This window comes from Acanthisitta chloris, unplaced genomic scaffold (assembly GCF_000695815.1).
Source record: "Acanthisitta chloris isolate BGI_N310 unplaced genomic scaffold, ASM69581v1 scaffold44459, whole genome shotgun sequence".
Lineage (NCBI taxonomy): Eukaryota > Metazoa > Chordata > Aves > Passeriformes > Acanthisittidae > Acanthisitta > Acanthisitta chloris.
Genome location: NW_008692770.1, coordinates 1 through 26,618, shown reverse-complemented (window position 1 = coordinate 26,618; position 26,618 = coordinate 1). Strand labels below are relative to the sequence as shown.

At 37.7% G+C, this 26,618-nt stretch overlaps 1 protein-coding gene across 1 annotated transcript in view; it reads right to left on the bottom strand.

Moving 5' to 3' along the window:
- Positions 1–26,379, bottom strand: part of IQCK (IQ motif containing K) — a 28,692-nt gene extending 2,313 nt beyond the window's left edge. The window contains exons 1-6 of the mRNA XM_009082775.1: positions 26,277–26,379; positions 24,639–24,736; positions 19,610–19,662; positions 19,418–19,495; positions 10,443–10,527; positions 4,517–4,632 (exon numbers count right to left, since the gene is read on the bottom strand). Of these exons, the coding sequence (XP_009081023.1) occupies positions 4,517–4,632; positions 10,443–10,527; positions 19,418–19,495; positions 19,610–19,662; positions 24,639–24,736; positions 26,277–26,379 (533 nt within the window). The remainder of the gene's footprint in view (positions 1–4,516; positions 4,633–10,442; positions 10,528–19,417; positions 19,496–19,609; positions 19,663–24,638; positions 24,737–26,276) is intronic.
- Positions 26,380–26,618: the final 239 nt, after the last annotated feature.

The window sequence follows — 26,618 nt, the reverse complement described above, 5'->3', positions numbered from 1 at the left end:
GCTGAATATCACCTCAAATAACATGCAGGCTATTAAATCACTTACTGAAGTATATTTACATTAAAGTAATTTCAGCAAATCAGAGTAGTAAAATCAGAAAGGACAACATATTAAAAACAAAAGCCTCAGCTCATCTGCTGCTCAGTCACATCCTCTGGAGGTTAGTTTTGATTAGCTTTATTTTCTGTAGAAGGTAATGGGGTTTTTTTAAGTCTATAAAATATTCTGGAACAAATCTATCCTATCAGCTGTGCTATATTGGAGAAAATTCTGTTTCTCCCCACATGTCTAAAGCTGTGAGCCATGAAACTAAGTATTAAGTGTTCTGCTTCTCTCTACATTTTCAGTCTGAAAGTAGAAACTGTTCAGAGTAAGGACCTTAAAACCTTAAACACAGATCATTTGGGGGAATGTAATGTTACAGCACTAGAGCAGTATAGCAAACAAAACATCAGCCAAGAATGCTGCAGCTTTATGATCTTGGGTGTATGCTGAAAGAAACACACTTTTTTCTTTGCACTCACAAAGAAATTTCACCAGCATATGCATTAAAAGAGGTCAACAGTCCTGCAAGGTGATGTTAAAGTAATTTCCATGCAGTTTCTACACTTTCTATCCTAGAGCACTTTCCAAAAGTAATAAAGAGTCTAAAAGATACAGCAAAAGAACAATAACGAATTACAAAGCAAAAAGAAGAAATTTTTACCATTCTGTGAAGCAGGGGGAGAATCAGTGGTTTATTTGAGGCTACATTACAGCCCAGCCACCAAGCAGACACACCATGTGGGGTATGGTTTCACATGACACAGCAGACACAGGACAGATTAGCTGATCTGAAAGTGAGTGGCCATCACAAATGGGCAGTTTTCCTCCCCTCAATTACTGTTGCACCATTTCCCTTATACTGGATGTAAGGATTGTGTCATTACTGGGCAAGTCAGTTGATCAGGATGATCCAGCAGAAAACCATCCCGAGGGGCAGCCGAGCAGAACTGAAGAGCAGTTCTTTGTCAGATCAGCCAGCTGAACCAGCTCACTGTGAAGCCACGAGTGCTAGTGCCAAGAAAAGGAAAGGATGGCAGAAGCCCTGGCCAAGGAAGCACAGGAATACCTTTTGAATAGGGAAGTTGCTGCCCCATAAAAATGAGAGTTTTGGTCTCTACTTGAAAAAAGAAAACAAAACTCCACAAGTGTTTCATTTTGATTATGTTCTAATGAAAGCTCAACTGTTTGTTTCAAAATTAATGCACATGCTTTAACACACTTCCTGAAAGCAGAAAAATAAATTCAGAATGCCTTTGGATTTGTTAATTACAGCCAGTTTACATTTCTAACTTAGTATCTTCTTTACATATCACATTGGTCAGTATTATACAAATACAGTGGCATAAAACTATAGGTCTTTGTATCAAACATACCCTCGAAATCAGGGACACCCAGCATTGTGCTGAAAGCCACGACAAAGCAGACTCTGCTCTTAGCTCACATTTACTGAGTCTTTGGCTGATATTTCCATGGAAGGCATGCTGATCTTTCTAGTAGTGTCAATAGAATCACATTACTGCTCCAGTCAGCATTTTCTAAAAGCTATTTGGCAGCTCAACCATTCATCCCCTACAGTTAGATTCAACACTGTTTACAGCATCCAATAAACAGGGTTAGTCATATACAAATTTAAGAGATACTTCATTATTATTCTTAACGTGGTTAACTTTGTACTGAAATGCCCAATCTATTTATAAATGTTATTCTTTCTCTTTTGGTCGTGAATCTTAATGCTTTATTTGTGACATCTGAGTTTTCGGTAACAATAAATGCTTTGTCTGCTTGATGCGAAGAGCTTAGTGGTTTAATTAAAGGGGATTAATTGAATTAACCAAATCAATTAATTCAGTTAAACCAAATGCTTAGAAAGACAAGGTTAAGAAGTAGTTGTGTGATGCTATTCACTATTGTATGAGTGTTCACAATCCACTCCAGTGCTGGGTTAGACTGAATCACTGGTAAAAGCAGTTAAACTAACCTTGCTGACTTCACAACGAAATAGGTTTGAACGACATCAATAAACAGCAGAAAAACAACAGCAGAAACAAGAGCAGCTGGAGCACTAACAGAATTAATTATGGCATCACAGCTGAGATTGATAATGAAAACCCCTGGACAGTAACTTCTCAAACTAGTACAGCTGTTTCCAAATATCCATCTGTCTGGGCCCCAAGGCTGTTTTATGTATGGATACTCTTAAATTAACTTAGCAGAGCTCAGTTAAAGAATTACAGAGACAATGTGATAATATTGAAAGCTAATGTGATATAAGCAATATAAACTTGCACTGGTTTAAGAAAAATTTGAAATGGGGTGAGCCTGCAACATTCTTTGAAGTGGTGAAACAGCTGTGTGTCCTAGAGTCCTGAGATAATTGATGTGATGACAGGAAAGCTCCATGAGAGTGATTAAAAGGAAATTTGTTTTTCCTTTCGAGACAATTGGCAAAGGCGGCAAAGGAAATGTTATCACTCCGTAACTCTCCAAAACAACGTAAGTATAGTTTATGGAAAGATTAGATTGCTTCAGACACTGGAGTTTTTTTAATTAACTCAACTGCCAAAGGACACACTCCACCCTTAGCCTCTACTTTTCTTAGCTGCAATATTTTGAAAATAGCTTCATCTTGTCCTCTGGAAATGCACTTGTAATTTTCACCTCTAAGATTTTACATGCATGAAGATTGTAAACTATGATTGTGTAATCACCTAACATGATATTCGTCCTTTTTCACAGAGGTATGTTGTGAATATATAGGTTTATTTCTTAGAAGCAAGTGGGAAATATGCACTTGTAACTCTTATGGTATCATGGACAATGGAATGAGTAAAAACTTGATGAGATGATAGAAATACCAACAAACTGAAAACAGAGAGTCTAAACCACAAACATTAAACTGTAATCATTGAAAAGGAATTACCAAGCCTGCTAGGTCAACTTCTCTCATCACCTCCAGGAATGCAATTTTCCAACAATTAACACAGAGTTAAATGTGAATTACAAAGAGAAGAATTCAGCTTTTATGTTTTAAATTTATAATGATATTCATTATATCATAGGAAATTAAAATCCACTGTTTTCAGATTTTCAAAACCAGATATGTTTTCTTTTAAAAAGAGAAGATGATTATTTATCAAAGTAAACTGATAATAAACCACAGTAGATAGGCTATGAAATCCCACTTGAAGAAAACTTGGTTTGCTCTGCCAAAGTTTTCTTTACATATCAGTCAACTCTGCTGGAAGACAACTCAGGCCTCGTTGATTTTCATTTTTCATCATTTTTGTACACTGTTACTAGTTACTACATGATTTAATCCCCTAGCTCTAAGCTGTTAAAGCCAAGAATTCTACTTCCCTCTCGGCATACAAACACCTCACATATATAACATACATATAAGCCAGTTTTCCTCTGTTGTCATGTGTGATTTTGTTCCTCAGAATTAATTATTTTTAGCTATAAAATATCCCTTAGGCAATTTCATGGATTGGCAAATAAAACCTGATCTTTTGTGGATTAAAAATGCAATCTAAATATAAATACGTATCTGGAAAATCTATGCAGCCCTTGGAACAAACTGCTGTCACCAAAAAAAAAAAAAAATCACTCTTCTGTATTTAGGGGCAAAGATTGGTCATTGAGAACACATCTGTGACAGTGCCATCAAGCTGAAGGGTCTTACAGTGGTGACTGGGACAAGATAATCTTCCCTCTCTTCAACACATGAACACCAAGCACACCTGAATGACCTCTTCTCACCTCCAGCTACGAGTGTGGAGTTCATTCCCCTATGTGTATCAGGGTTGAGTTCAGCCCACAGAGGCTGATAAAATGTAGACTGGTTGAGGAGTGAATCCTCCTGCATTAGTAGACAAAGAGGCTCAGAGAATAACCATAATTACACCTCTGTGCCTAAGTGAGTGATAACTTTGGCCCTGTCAGTAAAGCCTTGTCCACAAACAGGGCAAATTACAGTGCCAGTTCTTAAAGCAATCTCATTTCCCTTGGCAATTTATTGGCTTGTTTGGGTTTGTTTTCTTTTTTTAGAACTGTATAGGCCAACTTCTGTTATAAATAACTACAGGAAAATGCCAGTAGAACCTTACCAGATAGAAATCCCACGGTTCAGAATAACTGCACTGTGACCCATATGGTAAAAATCAGTATTTACATGTTGAGTATCTGGTAGGGGGCTAATCCTGCCCCAGGAATACTGTGCCAGCAAATTCTCTTAGTCTTTTGAAATGATTGAGTTTTTGCCCTTTATTTTTCATTGTGACTTTGAGCTATACTAAAGTAGAGTAAGCAGTGAGTGTAAAGAACCAGACAGGCATTTCCAGCACACAATACCTTCTCACTCAGGATTAGTGTCCTAGTCTGTGGCCTATTTTTTAATACAACTTTAAGCATAAAAATTCAACACATTGTAAAAAAGACCCCAAAACAAAACAAAAACACCTCACTAATTCACTTACCTTTGGCTTCCTGCTTAGTCCAGAATTCATTCACTACGTTACTAATGTTTCTTTCCTCTCTCAACTTCTTTTGCCACTGACACAGCTCTTGTATTTCACTGTCATGACGAACCTGGGAAAGGGAAAACAGAAAATACAACTGAAATTATATACCTTCCTGTTACCCAAGATGATGATACAATTTTTTCTCATGGGGCTGTGCCTAGGCAAATACATGACAGCCAAACTGTTTTCTGGGCCTGAGATAAAAGCACAATCCCAGAGGTTTACTCTTTTCAACCTACACAGAAATAAAACCCACATAATTGTCAAACCCCATTGAAAACATAAATATGGCAATTAGGTGATCACTTTGATTACCAAGGACTCCTGAGAATGTGACTGCAGTGAGATACTTATTCTTCGAGTTAATTAAAATTTAAAGCATTATGCTGAAGGGTATTAGTGCCTTTAGAAAACCACAACACTATAAAACCAACCCACTGACCAACATAATAGAGCAGAAGAGGTGCATGAAGGGTCATACAGAAGGAAATTTATTCCAGCAAAGTGATTCACACCTGCCATGAGCTGCAAATAGGCTGACTGGCAATCCCAGCCATGCAATTTTCACAATCAGGAGAGCCATTAATCTGTTATTTAAAGTAATTGGACTGCATTACATGGTATCTATTCTTTGTCAGTCAGTCACCTCATGAAGGGCATAATCTGCTTCCACAAAAAATGACAATAGTCACAGGCCTTGATTCGGTTTAGATTTAAGATGAATTTTTCTAGCATTGCTTTTCTGTTGGTGTAGTTCCTACAAACATAAGAACGAGCTAGCTCTGCATCAACAGCTTTTACCATTCCGCTACTTAAACCTGTAAGCAGGATTTGATTAATTAGCACTGTGTTGCCCACTGTCTACCTTGGCATTCACACAATTCACCTCCAGGGCTAGAGCTCAAATCCAGACTAGATACTGTCCTTCTGAACAACAGTGGGAAGGAGACATGCTAGTATTTATTACCTTAGGCATTGGTGATTATTCTTTTAGAGCCACATTCAAATTGTAATGGAATTATTAAAAATGCAGTTTCTAGTGGAGGTTCTTTTCTAAATGTTATGTATAAAAAATGCCATTAGGTTTTAGGTCTATATTTAGAGAAGCTGTGGTGTCCCATCGCTGGAAGTGTTCCAAACCAGGTTGGATGGTGCTCAAAGCAACCTCGGCTAGTGGGAGGTGTCCCTGCCCATGACATGGGGGTTGCAACGAGATGATCTTTAAGGCCTCTTCCAACCCAAACCATTCTACTATTCTGTGCCTTAATGTCCTAGTAACTCAGGCTGAAGTTGAATAACGTGGTAGAAACAAGCAGCAATAAGCTCAGTTTCTCCTGGACACATTTTTGCCTGCAGGAAGCTGACTACCTAGTCTTCCAGAAAAATTCTAAATAAATTTGTATTTATTTTATTCTTCCATGATATGGTATTGAGTTTGCTCTGTGATTCGAACTCTATTACTCTTCTCCATTACACTCTTGCTTTTCTCCCACTTTGCTAAGATTCATACAGAGCAAAAGAGCAGGACTTAGTTTTCCATTAGTTATAAAAAACCCCAAACCTTAAAGAAAACAGTATCAATTATTTATCAAAAGTATTATTTCTACCCAGAACTTCTCCTTTGTGGTGCAGCTAAGAATGCATAGACAGTAGCTGAACTCCCACAGCAGTTTTCAATCCTCTCAGGAGAAGATAACTTGCTGTATTTCAGTGCAATGGCAGAGCAGAAATACAATACAAGGTTACTCGATCGATAAAGACAGCCAAGACTTTTACTCAGTGACTTGACATCAGATACCTCTTAGACCTCTGATAATATCCCATTATATTAATTATAGTTCTGTATTGTCTTCTATAGAAGTCATAAGAATTTCTTACAAGGTTGGTATGAAAGCTTAAAAATTCAAGAAGTTACAGTTATTAGTGATCTCATTTTCAGCTACACAAAAAAATAAGGCTGTTTTCTATTAAGTCCATCAAATACTATTTGCAAAAATAGAATATAATACCAAACACAGGATAATTTCTTTCGGCTTGCAAGAGACAATTTTTTCTTTTACACTGCCATAACTCCCTTTTAGATGGAGTCAGTTTATCTGCATGGGAAAGGGTTAAGGGAACACTTCTGGGACACAAGCACATAAATTACAGTAACAGATGAACCAGGAAGACAGAGAAATTACTACCTCTACATCGAAATTTTTGAAAAAATGATGTAGCCATTCACAACTTCAGCTGTGTAAGACCTGTATTTTGGCCCCTGACAGGGACACAGTAACCTTTGTAAGTTGAAAATGAAGACAATCACTCTTACCAGTTAAAAGGCAAGTATAATAGATTCTGTACACTCTCCCTAGCCAAATAAAGCTGTGAAAGTGCAGTGAAATACATAGTGAAATACAGTGTTCTGAGATAAAGGCATAGTCAGATAGACTCAATTCCTCCAAAGTCCAACATTAAATCCAAGCAGTGAACATGAGCTCCCAGAACAAAGTGTTTCTTTAGACAAGTGACCAAATAAAAAGAACACAGATACACCACCCGCAGTAAAATAGGGAACAGGAAGGTAACAAAATACATCAAAATGTTCCAAATATGCTTCACAGATTATAGCTGAGCATAGCTGTGATAATTCCTCAGAAAGTAGCCTGGTTTGTAACCAGAGTGCAATTCTACCATGATTAACAAGCCATGACTCAGCAGCAAAATCTCCAGGCAAATAAAGAGAGAGACAAGAATCTTGTCCAAACAACTTGACCTGACTCTCCTGCAAACCAGCAATGCCTGAAGCCCTGAAGGGGCCTTAACTCTGAAGTGAGAGTTCACTCCTACCCAAGTCACTTGGGTTGACTCTAAAGTTGCTGCAAATAACAGCAAATATTCATGTGAGCTTCTGGGTTAAAGACTTTGTTAGTAGCCACAACTTGCCAGAAAGGAATATGAATTGTGATAGCAAGAGCACAACTACACTTTGTAAGATATAAATCAAAATTGAACCAAGTTTATGTTTAACCTTTGCTCAAACAACATGTACAAAATAGCACTGAATATTTACATAATGCTGTCCAATTTCAGCTCTAAGATGTTACAAGATTTAATCAAAATAAACTGTTTTCAATGCCAGGTGAGAACATTTTGCACAACAGCAGGAGGATAACACTAAAGTTGCACCCAGAGACATCAGAGGAAATTTTATGAATAAAAAAATTCCTTCAGTCTAGAATGGTTATATACATTGTAAAGATGAAGAAGACTCCATAAAAAAATTCACTAAGCAAAGATTCTGCAGTGGAGGGGTGAAGGAATCTATCATCTTCCATTGCAAAAGTACCTGGAAAATCGATACCTCCCTGAACACTGCCTTGGCCTTGACAGATGAATGGAACCTCAATGAAAAAGGATTGTGAAAAGTGAAAAGAAAGATTTCTGATGACAGAGCTGTTTCAAGTCTTATTTGAGTGTTCCTCCTTGCCCAGACAGAACCTCTCAAGATGAGATCTTCCTTTCTGCGATCTCCTAAGAGTACTCAGCAGTTGTAGCTTCCACTGCTACTTGCTCTGGAATTTAGTTCTGGATTAAACTTGAAACTATTTTCTAAGTACCCATCACTGTCTTTGTATGAAAGACTTTGTTGATGGCAGCCACTAATTATCCCTACCAAAACAAGTGGTTTTTTTCCTGAAATGTGCTGCAGATAAGGATGAATGTGCTGCTTTGATCACGCTTTAGTATTAACAAGTTCTCAATATTCTGTACCTATAGCTTTTTTTCCCTTTACATAGAAAAACCTTTACTGCCAAATCCATTTTTGCACTTTTTGCCATGTGTTTGTGATAACTGGCACACTCAGACAGCTAGACATGGCAGAAACAAGTGAAGCATCATGAGAAGACATGATGCTCAGTCAGTTATATAACTAGATAAACTCTACTGCCTAAATGAATATGGTTAACAAAATACCTCAAAAATGGTCTGAGTCCATAGAAGATGTGTCTTAGGAGACCAAGGATGAAGTACACTGCCTCTATCTCAGTGCCATCTAAAATATCTGTGTGCTTATGTTTAATTATTCAATATCATCACACCGTGTAAATTTTTATTTCAATAACAGTTAAGAAGTTGTAAGTTCTCTGAATTACAAACAAGGTTTAATGAAAAACATCAGAAAAGAGTATAAAATATTGACACAATAGCATTCTTAGAATGCAGAAGGGCATTATTTGTAAGTGTTCAGTTATTAGCACACTGAAGCAGTGTTAGCTGACAGACCTATTTATTTTAGAAGCAAACAATCTGAATGCCTTGGTAAACGTTCATGACACACTTTATCATTAACACAATGAAATCCCATTTAAGCTCAGTGTTCTCTTCATTTGCAAGCCCAAGGATAACACATTGTCCTACGCAGCCACTTGTTACTCTGATTTTTATTTTACATTCTGATTTTAATTTTGAATTTTTAAAAGCCCCAAGTTCTTTCAGCTCTAATAAGCAAAAACATTAACAGCTCATTTGAAAGCCTGAATTATTTTTTATGTCTCCTACTTTTTACAGGTACAGTTTCTCTCTCATTTCTGAGAGCTCGTTTAGAATGATACATGCTAGGGTGAAAATTCTGAAGTGAATCTCTACAGCAAGGAAGAATTGTGCCCTTCACAAGCTTTCACAGAGGCACAAGGTATCTGAGCAACCTTGCACTGTTCAGCAAACATAACTGTTCCTGGGGAATGGTTGCCTCTGCAATACCCTCCATAAGGATGCCTGCAGGGATACTGTCAGTGCTAATTAGTGTTAGTGTCAATTCCATCTCCGCTTAAAAGAGGAAAAATAAAGGAAAACGAACAAGCAGAAAGCATTGCAAAAATCTATCAGTCAAGAAGATCATTTCAAGGTATTTCACAGTCTTTGGCTGCACAGCACATTACAGGAGCCACTCACATATTCATGTTTGGTAAAAATAGTAAAGAAGAACTTAACAGAGAGTGTTTTATCCTGATTGTTATTTAAAGAACACCTGACATCCAGAGATGTCTCACTGTCCATCACAACAAAATTGCTGCTATATCTGGAGGCTATTTAGAAGCTTAAATTTTTATAAAGAAGTCAAAGACATTTCTTCGTCACCAAAGTCACCCAAATTTCAAGTCCTTGTCTTTGCAAGGGGTGAAGGTGTTAGAGCTTTTTAATAAAATATTTGACAGGCTCTTCAAAGTAATTTATTGAGTTCCCTAGGGTTAGCATGGTTATTACCCACCAGAATAAGAGTATTGGACAATTTTCTTTGTATTTATTTTATGCACCTTGGTTTTTCCCTTTAAATTCGGGATTGCATTAGCAATGCATTACTGGTGTGCCTAAAAACATCTGCTTGCCACCTTGTTTTCCCTTTCCTTGAATAATAGCCTTCCTGCCTCTCCTATACCTCCTGTTTCATTCTTGGCCTCCATTTTTTTCTCCTGTTTTTCTGTATGCTTTTATTTCTTAACAGACCTCACCAATCTTCCTTCTGCACCTCCACACTTGCTCACATATCCCTGCCTGAAGCAAAATAACTCTCCATCCTTTAGCAACTAGCCAAAGAGCAACTTCAAATTACAAAATGAAAATTGTCCAGTGTTAAATGTACTTTTGAAAATTAAATTTCTGTGGATTTTCTGTTGTTGAGGGAAACAGTGAGATTACATCAGCATAAATGACTGTGAAAAAATTGTAGTCACTAGGCATAAGGCAGAGCAACATCCAAAGCCAATGAACCATAGGGGTCTCAGCAGCTATTTATAGTATCCCCTACTTAAAATTTATGTAAGGATTTTCCCTGGGGCCTTCACAGTCCTACAGTTTTCAGCATCAAGCAAAATAATTATAGATTACTCTTACCCGATAACCTCTCCAGAAGGACTGAATTACTGTGCTTGCTTCTTCTTCTGACAGACGCACAGACAGAGGAATTGGTGGTCTAGGACTGAAAAAAAAAATATGTTGTTGTGAACAGACAGCCTAGAAATGTAAAATACTTTCTTCCCCAACAGTATATTTAATCAAGAAGGGAAATGTTGTTCAGGAGCTTGAAAGATAGAATTCCTTATTGCTCTGGAAATAAAATGCACAGAGAGTATCATGTTTACAAATATATTGTTATATACATTACGGTAATTTGTTCTTAAAACAATCAAATACAAATGGCACATCAAAGAGAGGAATCTTTCTTATTCTTCTACATGGATTTCAAACTCCCACTGTTATGGGGAGGTTTGAGGTGGCAGTGAGAGGGAGGCAAGGAAACAGCTTGTGGTAAAGCAGAGGAGGTTGGAGTGCGTGTGCAACAGTGAACAATCTCATGATGTAAATATTTATGACATTAAATCCACACATCTAAACATATTTTAGTATACTAATTTACATCATGATGTCACTTTAAATTATAAAATACTAAAAAAGTGATGATTATCATATCTGCATGGCATGGATGCATGTTTAGAGATGTCTAAACAAGTTCTTTGAATGCTGACATTTGACTTTTGAGAGCGCACACACATAGTTTATGTAACAGAAAGTAATACACATGTGAAGTCAACTATTTCCATCCCAAACATACAGTAGTTTGAGAGCATGTGTGGTGACTCTGCTGCCTCCAATTTCAGTGGGAAACAAACCAGGAATTAACTTCAGCCATCACTAACAAAACTTCAAATGGCTATATCTAATCCTGCTTCTCAAAAGCCATTTTCTATGAATGCTGATTTATTTCTCACACACGAGGATTAAAATGCAGCCATTGGAAAGGATGAAATAAAATTCATTGATGTGCTTTCTTTGAGAATAAATATAATTTAAAGCTAACAAACTACAGGGCAATAATGTCGTAACTCAGGAAAACACGAGTTAGACAGAGAAGCCTTGGCACAGCGTTAGAAGAGCTGCCAAGAGCCATTTTGCCTGTATGGGGAACAGACTGAACACAGCCTTGACTTGGAAGACCATGCAGGAACATTATCTATAGTATTTATACCATAAAGACACAGCCACTGCAAAGCCCATCAATCAATGAGCTATTTATTTATGCAGCCTCACATTTTCTGGCTAAAATGCTGCAATTCCTTTTGGAAATGTATTTTACAGTATATTACAGCTCGAGTTAGGAGGCTTGACAGCTTACATTTTCCTTTCACTTAATTTCATTCATATTAGTCTCTGCCCTAGTAAGCTTCCTATGCTCTCTGACGTCTTTCTCTTAGGGCTTGTCTTCACTGCAGGAGCATTTCAACTTGGAGAACAATCTTAGCTCTTATCTAATGCTACACTGACTACCCCATTTTAGTCTGTGTACTCAGCTAAATTGGTCTCATCATCATGTCAGCTGGGTTTTGGCCTACATTTATTCTGATGTGAAAGAAAACCTTGGTCTGTTTGGAAAAGTAGAAATAAGACAAAAATAAAAACCAGGCTCTCCATCAAGCTAAACAGTCTTGGCTCTGTGAACATTAATTAGCATTTCTCTTGCTCAGGGGAAATCATAAGTGCTGGACAAGCAATGCTTCCTGAGCTAACAGCTTCTTAAAATCAGACTTTAAGATCTGAAGTTGGCCTGTGCTGGTTTCCCTGATAGGCTTTCATCCTCTGTTCTATTTTCGATCTTTTTGAAACCCAAAACTTAGAGTGGGAAAATCACAGAAAGACCTACATCTTTTACAGCAGTTATATCAAAGACATTGAACTTTCTCTAAGAATAAGCACATCTCCAAGGAACAACTTAAGGTTCCTCCTAGCCTGCAAGGTCAACTCTAGCATTCATCTGCCTTCATTTTCCAACTGCAAAAATCTCTAGTTTATAATCCAACACTAAAATTGAGAAACCAATATAAATCAAGCAAGAACAGGACTTAATTTTCAGTCTGCCAGTCACTGGCAAATATCAATCCTTTCAACAGGGCAGCTTTAAAGAAGAGAAGTCATGCCAGGTCCAGTTTTGTCTGAGAGAATATACGCAATTGGCTTCGGGTCAAATAAAAATAGAATCTGAGCAGAGGCAATCACCCCTCAGCAGTGAACTAGGAAAAGAGGGAGTATGTCATCTGTGGCACAGGACAGCTGGATGCCTGCAAGAAGATTAAAACTGACAGCACAATGTATACTAACTATATTCTGCTTATTTAGTCTTTGATTATGCATCATCAAAGCATTAAATATATCGATACCTATTTTGATAGAGGTATATAGTTTGACATAAATTTCACCTGTAAAAGAGCATCAGTAAAATGATTTAAGTACTTTCAAACATGTTTCTTGCTTTCTGAGCAAACTTGTACAGATCCTGATCATGTGAGAGACTCACTAATTGTATTATGTTATGCAGGTAGAATTTGGCACCCAGAAGACACAAAACAGACATATTAAATACATGTAGAAGGTATTGAAAGAGGTTCTTATTGAAGACATGCATCTGATTTCCTCATGAACAGAAGAAGGGTTCCCCAACGAACTCTGAAGAAGGGAGGAAAAAAGTCTCTCCATTATTTTTTCTCCAAAATTGACACACTAACCTCTGGGGGTTCACAGTCACACTGATGGACACTGAATACACTCAGTATTTCTACACAGCAATGCCCAGAAACCCCAATTGGCTTTAAGTTCCCAATCTGTCCTACAAACAGGAGGCCTGATTCCTTCCTTGAAAAGGAAATATAGGAAAAAAATCCTCAAGAAAAATTTCAGTATATATAATTCAGGATTTTGTAATTGCTCTTTTTATTGCTATCTGTTCCCTAACAGTCACAGACAATCCTCAAATTTCACCACCAGCTGCCTGCAGGACCACTGTGCTAGCTACAGAGAGCATCAGTGCCTGGGAGAGTGGAATATCCAGGTGCAGTCACTGAATGATCAGGATTTCTCTCTCCCTCTCTGGAAATATTGAAGCAACTCTGATGAAAAGCATCAGGTCTCCTAAGTTTGCATGCAACAGCCACAGCCATATTAACCAGCCACATTCACTTCACCTCCAGTTTGACTGTGATGGTTATTGGTTTTGAGTATTTATATCATGTATGAACACACGCAATGACAGAGTGACTGTAAAATTCGTAATCTAAAAGAACAGACCAAAGAATAGGGATAAAGATGAGACACGCAAGTAAATTACCACAGTGATCTGCAAGACTCTTTAAAAAAGGATTCTGAGGAAGTCTTTGGTTTAGGAAGTACTCCAGAAATTCACATGCTGGTTGGAATAACCAAAAATGCTTTCTGGGTATTTGTCAAAGCAGTTCTCTTTTTTATTTTTGGCATTTCTTATTCCTGTTCAGAGAATTGAGAAATACTACAGCAACATCTGCCTCCATTAAGTCTTTCTTCTTATATGCCTACCCAGAGTTGCAAATGCATGTGACACTGAAAAAGTATTGTTTGGAGTCAAAATAAATGTCTGCAGAATCTCTGCTGATGAATCCTATTAAGGTAATTTACCCCCAAATCAGGAAACAGATTGTTAATAAGTAATCAGACACCAAAGTCTCATTTATCTGACCCAGTATTTAAAATCAATTAGATACATTAATCAAATATTACACGTTCACTGTATAAGCCTCACAGGTTTATAGGGAAATATTCCCCCAGACACTTGACAAAATGCCCTGGAACATTTTCACAGGTCAAACTGAGTGTGAACTGAGACCTTTCTTTGTAACATTTTCTCTATTAATACAACGGTTCCACAGTCAGAAAGAAATTACTAATCAGTGGTTTTCATTTGCAGCAATCTAGAATAATAGTATTATACCTGAATTTTAAAAATCCTTATGATAGACAAGAAAATTTTTAGTACATTATATGAAGGGAACACATTCTTGAAGGCCTGTAAATGGGGGAATGACCAAATTGAATCTTCTTAAAAGAGGAACTGCAAATGAGCTGACATTTTAAACTGGGCTCCTGCTAGTTAGCAGAAGCCTAAACTCTTCCTCTCTGTCACCTTCTCCAAATGAAAGCTCCTTAATACTGTCAGTAGCTAACTGAAGAGTTAAAAAATGTATTAACTACACCCAAGAGTATTATCAAAATGGCCACAGTGATAACTGTTAATACATAGAAACTATTTATGTACTTACTCATCTATTTATAGTGAAGAAAAGGCCTGATAAAAAGAAAAGCTACTGTGGAAACAACATGAGAGAGTCATTCCATGGGGAGGCAGAGTCATGTCACAGGTAGGAGACTGAGGCAGGTGATGGGTAACAAGAATGTCAGAGGAATTAGAGGAAGCACAGCAAGAAGTCTGAGTAGTGAGAACATTCCAAAAAATAGCAGAGCAAAAATCTTTTGTCTTGAGTTTTGTCTGAAAATTACAGTGGCTTTCTTGCCTCTTACCATGCTCTCTCCTTGGGGAGAACTCATCCCATGTCATGCTAAAACTCAGTCCTCCTCCCCTGCTTGCATACTTGTGACATATTTTGCAAGCCATAATGTGTCACCTCAGTTTTCTCTTTTGTAGGACCAATATTTATGCAGTTGTTAGAGTGTTTGTGGTCCTGGACTGAAGGAAACCAAACATGGACCTATTCCAAAGGCCACTCATGGGGAAAATTTCCATTTATGTTTGTGTACTTTAGATCAGACTTCATATCCTGAAAACATGAAAAACTAACAGCAGCAAAAATAATCTCCCCTTAGTGCTCTAACAGCAACATGAGGAAGATGTCACCAAGCACTAATACATTTTCAATTTTCTCATTGCCATTTTGACAATCTTTACATAAATTAAGGCAAGTTTCCACACAGCATCAGGATTTGCAGCCATAAAACCTTCAAGCTCAGAAAGCACCATTACACAAGATAAATATTTCATACAGAAACTTTGTGCAATTTTTCAATACGTAATTTTAAAGTCAAAAATTTCTCCTTTGCTACCTTGTATTATGCCACATTACTGGAATGGCAATTTTTAACCTGTAAACACACAGAATAACATCTAAATAGATCTATTTCCTGGAGTTTTCTGTTACTACAATAAAATGTGTTGTCCCACCCCAAAAATTATGTAAAGCTCAAATGATTGAAGCAAATGAAAGAAAACAAACATAATGCAAAGGAAATCTACTCTAAATGTGGCTGATTTAGACACAAACCAGTGAAATATAGCAGTGTGCAAAAAGCAAAGCCTGTAAAACTGGGTATATTATGGAAAGAAAACAAATCAGTCACCCATGCAAAATTACCCCTATTGGCCATCTGAGAACTCACAATGAAGTCAACTGTAAAGGCAGCTGAGACCAGTAGTCTTCACCTAATTAAAGTATTTGGGGGAGGAAGAAAAAAAATAATCAATGTATATATTTGTGTACAGAGATATCTGGCAAAAAGCCACAGCTTCAGATTTAGTAATCATTTCTGGGCATGCATATCTTAGCTGCCCACTTCACTAAAGCCATGATGATTTTATTTTCTCTGTATCTGCACACTTGTTTTGGCACACAGAGATAGATTACACCAGGAAACGCTCCTTCTGGACTGAGCAGCAAGGAAATATTTCTAATATAAAAAGAGAAAATGCAGATAAAAAAATTATCTGATCTTCAACAATCAGGAAAACACTTCTGCTTGTTCCTAACCTAGATCCATGAACCACTGTCTCTCACTGAATGCAAGGGTCGAAGGTGAATTTGAACAATGCTGTCATGTTATTAAATACATGTGACAGACTTTTACATCACATCATTGTTTTTCAGTGCAGGGGAACTATTTTTTATCGGTTTCTTCATTAACAAGCTAAAGAAGGTTGCATAATAATACTCCCATGATACTCAGCCTATCTATGCCAGAAAAGTAACATTTTCAGGGGGATCAGAGCATAAACAGAGCTCACTCTCTCCCTGTCCCTGATTCAATACACAGAGCTTGGTTACTTGCAATTGAGCTTCACTGCTGTTCAACCAGAAACACCAGTGGAAAACGCTGACAAAAGGCAACTGTGTTGCTCATTAGCATATTTATAGGAGTACAAAACATTCACAGCTCTAATTCTATTTCCTTTACTTGGTTATATCAGCAGTCTTGAATGTAGAAACTGGTACTCATTATGTATCTCAGCAAGTTCCCCAAACCTTGGGTTAGTTTTTTGTTCAAACTCCAGATTCCTCTCCTCTGACAGGTACAGCTGTTCTTCAAGACAATAGAAATGTTTTGTGCTCTCCTGGATGTGATATGTAGATTACCAGTCCAGTGTTGAGGCTTCTCCTTCTATTAAGCTTTTGAAATCTGCTTCAGGAATTGAAGACTCCCAGGGGATATTTTGTCAGTGTTACTGGTAAGATACAGAACCCAGTGGAAGACAAGGCAACTATACTGAAGCTTTATTTACTGATGTCATAGCAATTACTACAAAGCTGGAAAAAAATGTAAATTTCAAAAGCTCCTTCACCTACAATAAGCTGCTTTTGAAGGTACAATATTTGCATTTAAAATTCTGGAAATGGATGCAGCATTTAGGTCTCCTTACAAAGGAAAAGTAGGCTGCAAGATCTCATTTAGAAACACATGGTACAGAGAGTGAGGCTCATAGCACTGTGGCTTTGACTATTCTTCAGAAAAAAATTGAGCTTCAAAGAAGAAACTGGAGGCACTGGAGGAGAGCCAAAAAAGTCACACTAGAGTATGGAATATATTAAAAAAAGCTGGATCTCTGACAGAATAAAAAAGTTATCCCTCTGGGTTTTCTTGGGTTTGGTGTTTTTTGTTATTTTGGGTTTTTTTAAACATGGTGACTGCTTTGCACTGATAACCCCAGCCAAACAGTTGGGATAAGGATGTTCTCCATCAAAATTTGACCAGCATTCTTTAGCTTATTGTCTCTTAGATATTCTTAATCCTGTTTAAAAAATGAAAACTCCTTTAAGATAGAAATGGGAATGACAATAAAAAGCATGGACTCAATTACTTTTTAAGTGTGATATCTGGAAGGATATAATGACAGACTATTTATGACATATCCAGAAGGAGATAATAATATATTCTCTCATGTTTATTCTTATTTATTATAGCATTCCTTCACTTTGCTCTAACAACGCTTAACTTCACTAGCAGCATTTGTTAAATCTGCAATTTTAAGGTAAGTTCACAAAAAGTTATGGTTTAATAATAACTTTAATAATTATAATTTTAAAGGCCTACTGGTTCAGAGGATCTAAGATCAATTGTATCAACTTAAGTAGGACTTTGACACTTCTGTGTCCTTGTGGAGCTGTCACTACATTATTTAGGAGCACAAGTACTAACAGAAGCTATGAGTCATTCAGGCTGTGATTCCACAGTGTATTTCTCTTGTTGGCAAAGCTGACTTAAGCAGTTCCTGCCACCACCTCTATATCTTAGCAGCTCATTTGTTCTCTTCACCTTGCCCTGAGCCCTTCATTTTAATCCTTTGTTTGTGCCAATACCGAGCTTTGTCACTCTCCAAGGTGAAGCAGATTGGAGAAATTATCTGTGTTCTAAATAGCTATACAAACTCTCCTCACACATTTTGGCAGAGAGATTCCTAACTCAGAGTAGGTCCCTGAGCAGAATAACCAAGGACCCTACCAAAGAGACAAGGTGGTATTAGGTTGGGGTGAAGAACAGGAGAGAGCAGGGAACCATTTTCGTTAGCTTTACTTCCAAAGAGAAACGTTTATAAAACTGATCTGTCTTATCTTGGGTACAAATATCTATCCTTACAAATCAGTGGTATCAAAACTGCCTTACTAACCCATGGCTCTTCAGTATGCTTAAGAAACGAGTATGACAACCTCTCTGCAGTTCATGGTCACTTTCCAAAGAACAAAATTCACCTCCTTTAATGGGAACCTTGTTGGCAAGAGCTATGTTTGACAGAAGGAAACAGACACATCCCCCAGTGCTGTATGTGGTCTCAGAAGGTATCAGAGTTGAGATGAAATGGGTCCCTCTGCAAAGGTGTCCTTCTCTCACTGCAGAAAATTCCTACACAACTCTGACTATCTGAGAGGTAAAAGTTAACTGTTCATGACACAATCTCCAGCTTGTCCCCAAAGACCTGTGCAAGTCAAGGAGCTTTCCTCTCGCTTCATCAGTGACTCAGGTTTCCAAGTTTCATATGACAGGAGTTCAAGCTCAATTTCCACTTACATAGTGTAATGAAGCAAACATATCTACGAATATTCATCTCTACATTTCACTGACTACCAATCTGGACTCCAATAAAGTTTTCAAATTGAAAATTTTCTTTCAAATCTGACCTCCGTAATTGTCTTGTTCTCTCCCTATGGACTATTATTTTTCTCAGCAGCAGCTATATTTGAAAACTAAATGCATTCTCAGGGACAGCAACATTTCTTTCAAAACTACTTTGCAGCTTGGTTCTCCAGGAATAATGAGGCATATATGACTGAGGCTGCCAAAACACGTGTTCATTTCTCAGATACAAACTCATAAATGTCTGCAGAAATGCATGCTGACACCAAGGATTATTACAGGTATTTTTAAAACAGCTGCTTACAGCTAAAGGAAGAATTTCTTGACTATATCCTCAAAGATTTCCATAGTAGGAATCATCACTGAAAACACTGCTTTGTTCCTTAGTACAAAGATCTTCCTAATACTACCAAACTGTTCAAATGTTTTGCACTTGACAATTAAAAAGTTTAGGAATTCTAAACTAATTTCTCTCCGAATAATTCTGGCACAAAACTAGCAAGTTCGAAAGCATCACACAGTTTTTTGTTGCAGGCAGTAAAGGACATTTCAGGGTTCAACTGCAACACGTTGAAGCTCTATTACGTTTTTGGAATAGCAGGGGCAAAAGAATAAAAGGACAAAAGGTTACTCTGGGTACTGCAATAACTTACTGGTCCTTCAGCCAGTCATTAACAAAAGGAATGGAAAAGAATTCCGTGAATGACTCATCTCTCCTCTTTGGGTTCTTGCTAAAAAAAAAGGAAAACAACTTATATTACATTAAATCTCAGCTATTCAATTTGCTAATGAATGCCTTTGAATCACTGAGCATAATTAATAGCAAAAAACCATGATTAACTTACTTGTATAACCACTCAGTCAGGAAATCCCAGGCAATAAATTTGGTCCTTTTTTTCTAAAAATAGAAGATAGTTTCAAATTATTTATTATCTCTGGATTGGTCATTTTTCCTACTGAAAGAAAACAGAAGCTAAATTGACCGCCTTTATTAAATAAAATAGATAGCGCATTAGTCTGTCGAGTTGAGTATTGTTACTGCCAACAGTCAGTAGCTCAGCCAAAATTTTAGAAATCTTGTGGAATGCTTTCAAGCCAAGTCAAAATATGAGTGTGAAAATTCTACATGTATTACCCTGATATTTGCTGCACCATATCTAGAACAAATGTCTCTCAATGCTGCTCTGAGTGGCAATGCCATTGTGAAGAAATGAACAGAACTCACATATGAAAATATGTTGCAAATTACTTGTCATTTTGTTCAAAATTCTATTATCATACTTAAAATACTTCATTTCTTCTGAGGCACAGAAGGAACATTGATTGGATATTGTTTCTTTTTGCATGGAAGTAGCTTGAAGGCATTGTGAATACTGAAGACACACACAAGCAAAGTATTGTATAGCTGCTCAGTAGCCCAGAAGGAAGGCAAAACCAAAGGATGGAATACGTCTATCCACAACCACAGATAACATGGATGTTACAGAGAATCAGCTAAAAAGTTCAAAACCTGGAGCTTCAGAGCAAAACATTTGTGTCTTTTGCTCCCAGTTCTAAGCCTTCACCACAAGGAGAGTTTTGCAAAATGCTTTGGAGCAGATTAACCACAGTGACTCAGGCAGTTAGTACCTGTTTAGCTGGACAGACAGCTAAATGGCTGGACAGCCAACCATTCCCAGCATGAATTCTGATAAGTACAGAATGGATTAGGACCCTCCTTTTCTGAAGGACTTCCTCTCCACACTCCATCTTGACAGGCTGAATGTATAAATGAGTACAGGTGCTTATTCTACTTATCATAAACCACAGTGAGCATGCTGTGGAGAACATAACACAGACTTCTGGTCAGAATAACGGAACAGCCTGACTGGAATGGTATCTTCAGAACCTGTCTTACGTGAGATGTGTTATGCATGTACACAGACACAGAGTGGACACTAAAAGACACCCAGCTCCTGCTGACCAGAGACACCAAGTGCTTTATCACAACAGAGCAAGCTGAGCTCCCATCCAGAAGGTAACACTTACCCCATCAAATGGGAGATTCAGCTGCAATTATTACTTCTTAGGAAAACAATTCACACTGGTCAAACACATTTGGCAAACTGCTAAATGTCCCAAAAGAGGCTGGAGTCTTGATTAAAATAGTAAGAAAGAAAGATACCACTACCACTTGCTAAGATACAATAAACATGTAATTGAAAACTGAATGCGTGAAGAATGACTTTACTCCCTGCATTGTCCTCACCATCTGTGTTTCTCCCTGTGCTGCAAGAATATGAGGCCAAAAGGACTGGGGGATGTGAAGAGAAAAGCAGGAAAAAAGTGCTCTACATAGCATCATTCTTTCAGTTCAGGGTATTAACACATGTCCTAATTTGGGGGTCAGCCACAGGTGAAGTGGAAGAGAAACGTTGCGTGAGGTGCTGACTGCACAGTGAAGAACACAGGGCATCATGTAGCTGGGAATGACAAGTGTGAGGGTTAGAGCCAGACTGCAGGGCATTCCTACCTGATACCCAGGGAAGCTTTTACTTCTCTAAGTGAATCTTACCCTCAGTAGACACACAGTCTGACTCCCACAGAAAAGAAAGAGAACTTTAAAAAAAAAAAAAAAAAGAATGCAAAAGAACAAACAAAAAGAGAACATAAGCCAAGAATCAGTCCTGAACCCCACAGGCCTTTATGAGCTGTTTTATGACACCAAAAGCTTTGGGGTTCCTGTAGCCTCTGTCAGAGTGCTTGGCTGTGAAGAAACACAGCTCCTTCAGCAATTTTCACACTTATCCTAATACTAGATGCTGTTCCAAGAAGTCAAACACCTACACTTCAAGAGACCAACACCTTCACTGCAGAGCTTTCTCCAGGTCACTTTGGATGTTAAATGGACAAATGTTGACTTGAACAGAATCAGAGAACAAACAGCAGAGTCTGATCACCACTGCACAGCTATTCTCAATCACAGCATGAAACTGGGTCCCATTACTTAGTGAATTGTTTCAGAGAAATAAATTCTACACTTTGACAACAAGATTCAATTTAATCTAACAGTTGCAATTTAATCTGTTTAAGTAAATTGTTTTACCTTTGCAAAGGGAAAAAAATGATCAGAACAGTGTTGCCCAAACAGCCATCACCAGAGGAATCACATCCTTCTTGCTTTATCTTTGTTAAAGCCAGTGAACTTATCAGGGAGGAATTCAGTCAAGCTGACTATTTTTTATTTTGTTATTTTTTTTGCCAGGAAACAGTTTATTTTGCTAGTGAATTAAATCATTAGTTGCACAGCAGTCAACATTTATAAAGGGAAAAAATTACATAAATTGACCTGCCTTTGACACATTCCTCCTATGCTGCATGAATTAGGACAAACACAGGAAATATCTGCACAATGTGCATTGTTAATCCGCAGATGTGTTTATAAACTATTTATATTCAGAATTCATTTTCCATTTTTCAGTTTAAATATGATGTGCTTGCTAATAATAATGAAAAAATACTGGTGATCAGATGATGGCAAAGTCATTAGGAAACCTTCCTCCATGCCCTTTCCCTGGTCTATCACAGGTTTAAATATAATATATCCCATTACAGAGTCTGATACAGAGTCCTCTTTCTGTGATAGTTAACTAGAAAGAAAAGTCAGAGTTATGCTAATAAAAACATTTATACATTGTTCAGTTTTAATGCTGAAAAATGAATGCATTAGTCAGTTCTCATGAGAGAAAAGATTTAAGAAAATAGTCTTTCCCCTGGAGGCATTTGACAGCAGATAGGATAAAGCACAGGAGAACTTTTGGTAGGAAAAAAATTCAGCCAGGGCAACCTAATAGGTTTCTTTCATCTCTAATTTAAAAACGAAGCTTCTGCAGGCTGTTCTCATATTTATGACAGTTTGAAGTCTGCACATATATCTAGCAGCTGGTGGTTTTTCTAGGTTTTTGCTTTTCAGATTTTTCATATGCACTACGTAATGCAGGAGAGTCTATTTTAATGAAACATTTCACTTGCTATGTTTCTGTATCACTTTCCAAAAAGATCTTGCAGGTTTCTTTCCTACAGAAATCACCATGTTCAGCATAATTGTCTCCCTTTTCTGACTTTCCCACCTGATTCTACAATTCTTCCTCTGCAGACACGGATGCATCTTTTCTGGTCTCCTCCTTTAACTCCTCTGTTGGTTCCATGATTTGATCTCCCTTACCACAACTTCAATTGCTCAACAACTCTCCTACTTAGTTTTTCATTCTCTTCCCATTCATTTTCCTTTGCCTTCAAAACATGAAAACCTTTAGTTCCTCCCATCCAAACCCCACTCTTCATTCTCCCTCACAATTCCCTCTCTCTTCTCCCAGCCTCATTCAACGCTGACTGCAGTCAGTTCAATTATTCCTGCTCTTCTTTCAGTGCTTCTTCCATTTATCTTCCACTGGTTTATTCTACACAGCTGCCCTTTACAGGCTTTAATGACTCATGTCTAGCCAAAATTCAAACCCAGTATTCTCTTCTCATCCTTCATGATTTCAGTTAGCTTAATCACAATTAATCATGTTCCTCTCCTGTTCACTCATGAATTCCATGATTCTTGTGAATTTATGAAGGCATCTTCCAGTGTGTTTGTCACAGGATACCTTCTCCCTGTTCCTGCCCTGCTCTGGGTTTCTAAGGACTCTTCCTAAGGACTTTTGATCCTAAAAGTCAGCTCCAGTTATTGTATGAACCATTTTAATACAAGTTATAGCATTTTTTTTCCTCGATATCCATATGGAACAACACATTTCTTATGAAACAAAAGCATAAATAGAAATTATGTATTTAGGTAGGACAAGGAAGCTAAAATCCAAGTACAAGCACCTGGACAGTAATGGAAAAGAACACAAATATTCAGTTGCATGGTAAGCACAAAGAGCTATTGTTTTACAAGTTATTGTTCAAAGGGAGGAAGAAATTATGTCACAGTGGAAAACTGTCACCTGACATAGCTTGCTTTCCTACACTTGGTCCCCCAACAGCAGAGCATCTCCTCAGAGAAGAACAAAAATCCCTTAGTGTCTTTTCTATAAGCTCTACTCATTTTTATGGAATTCCTATACATTAGAAAATAATTGGTTTTATTAGTTTTCTACAAAGCAGCACACAGACCCATACAATATCCATCTTCAGGACACAAACTTTCTAATAGCTATACCACTGAAGAGCTGCAAAACTTCTCAGATTAAAAACAAAGTAACCTGAGATTTGTTCTGAGTTTGAAACTGAAATATTCCTATGAATTCTCATCTTTTTGCATTAAGAGCTGTTTCATTGCCTTCAGAAATAGGTAACATCTATCAAGGACTGTATTTTAAACCAGCTGTAGGACATAGTGTTTTCCTGTTAAAGGATATGTGCTTCCTTTAAAAAACAGAACGAATCAATACAGATTTCATTAAAAGTGTGATGAATAATATATGTGTTCAAGCTGTTCTTGGCTAGGTAATGTAAATGTGATGGCAGGAATGAAAGACAGACATGTCATGCCATAATGACACGTGAATGAACCATTTTCCTATTTCACTTGTATTAATCACAGATTCTAAATACCTACACACACCTATAAATCAATCAGGTTAGAGACAGAATTTGTTAATTTGTTAAGGAGGATTTGTTGGGAGCTAGACATTGTCAGAATGATCAAGTGTGTGTAGTATGCTATCTGTTCTGAATTACTGGAGAAAACAACACTTTAAACCAGAACCAAAACAAATCATGATATGTTACCTCACATTATTGTGGTTGGTTTTCTTCCAAAAGACCAAATTACAAAAAATACTGTCTGTGAAACAAAAGGCTGCAACTTCCTGCCAATGATTTGAACTGAAAACTAAAACTAACCTCCAAAGCCTTTTCCTTCTCTGCTTGATGCAAAAGTTCAGCCAGTCCAGGTAAGAGTACTGGAAATATGTAATACTCTATGTATTCTCGAGGAGAACCTGAGCAAAACAAACAGCATTCATTTACAGGTAAACACTTTGATTGCACAAGAAGAAAAACATTAGGTATCACGAGCTCAGTATCAGTCATTTTATCAACACATCACAGCTAGAATGAAACAGATTCTTCTCTTCAGCCATAACACCAGCTCAAGTAAATTTCAAACTAAAGGTGGACCAACACTGCAAACTGCAGTGTGCCTCAGAGATGTCAGACTTGGTTTTAGATGACTAAACTCAGACACCAGAAGCAGTTTAGCCACAGAAATGAAAAGCAGTGTGGACTAATTTACCCTGACAGGCAGACATTAGCCTGTGCTGAACTCAGTGCTGTTACAGCTAGACCACTTTTGGTATCTCGTGCCCTTTACAATCTGCACTAAGAGTTGGTCGTAAAACTGAATTTCTAGACATAGGAAAAAATTGAAGGTTATATTTCAGTGGTGCTGTGATTTGCCATAATTACTTCCTACTTCCCAGATCCTTCAGAAATTTGAATGTGATACTATAGATGCACTTTTCCCCTTCAGAGGGCTGTCTGAGTTGGCATTGGCATCTCTCTCCTGTTTGACTGCACTGCCCTCACATGAGGTCTATTTTCCACACCTCCCATGAGCTGACCACACATTGGCATCAGAGTACCAAGCAGAAGAAAGCAGCTGCAGTCAGCAGCACCAAAACCCAGCAATGCCATTGCCTGTGCTCTATGTACAGCCTAATGGCCACAGCACTTCCCTCAGAGAGGTCATCAAAACCAAACCTTTAGGATCCTGGACAAGCAGGCATAGCTGAAGTGCTGTCCTTGATCTCAAGCCAGCCTGCCAGCCATTCAGGAAGCATTCAGGTTTTGGTATAGTCAGTACAGATTCAGTCATAGAAGTGTTCTTTTCTGGCAACACAGCTGAAAGAGTGAGTTTATTCTCTGCTTTATACCTTTAATTGGTTCATATACTGCCAGAAAATGTTCATAATTGGAAGGACACTATATACATAAAAGCCAAGGGTAACAGTGCTTCTGACTAGCACCAGGAATTCCTAATGAGCAAGAATGAATGGAAGATAAAATGGAGGGCTAAAATGCATAATAAAAATACATTGGTACTTCGTAAATTTTACGAAGTATAGGAATTGATAAAAGTGTAAGAACAAAATTTTAGAGTAGTTTCCATTCTCATCTGTAATTAGATGGGACAGCACTTTTCAAACTCAATTGTCTATTTAGTCTATTGATCCTAGTTTTGCATTATTAAGTTAAAGGAAGAAATGCCTGCCTGTCTCTGATTTAAGTGACTAAATAAAAAGTCACTTATTCAGAGGAGCACAAAGACACCTGAGCAGATTGGCCATGCTACTGGTTTGAGCTTTCTTCCACTGCCCCAGTGGCCAAGCTGGCTCCCTGTTCACAGAGCAGGGGCCTAAACACACAAATCCCACCTAAAAAAGGTGTTGTTAACAGCCTAAATTAAACAACTTACAAACCCTTGCTACAAACAAGAAAAATAATCACAGCAAGGTTGAAGATAAATATTCTCTTACTTACATGTTTTTGGATCAGGTGGTTCTGGAAGGGGAGCTGCCTCAGGTGTGGGAAGCAACTGTTGGACAACAGTATCAGCTGCAGCGGCAGAATGAAACTGTTCCATGTCCTGCAGCCTAATGTCCTGCTTCCAAAGACTCCTGTTCAAGATAAATGTAACCTATCTAAATACTCAAATAGACTGTAAAAAAATTATAGAAACAAACTCAACCAGAAAAAATTATCAGGTCAATTAAAATATATATGATACTATATATACTACAGGGGCAGAATCACCTCCCTGGTCCTGCTGACCACACTGTTCCTGATCCAGCCCTGGATGCTGTAAAAGGTTGCATATGAGTT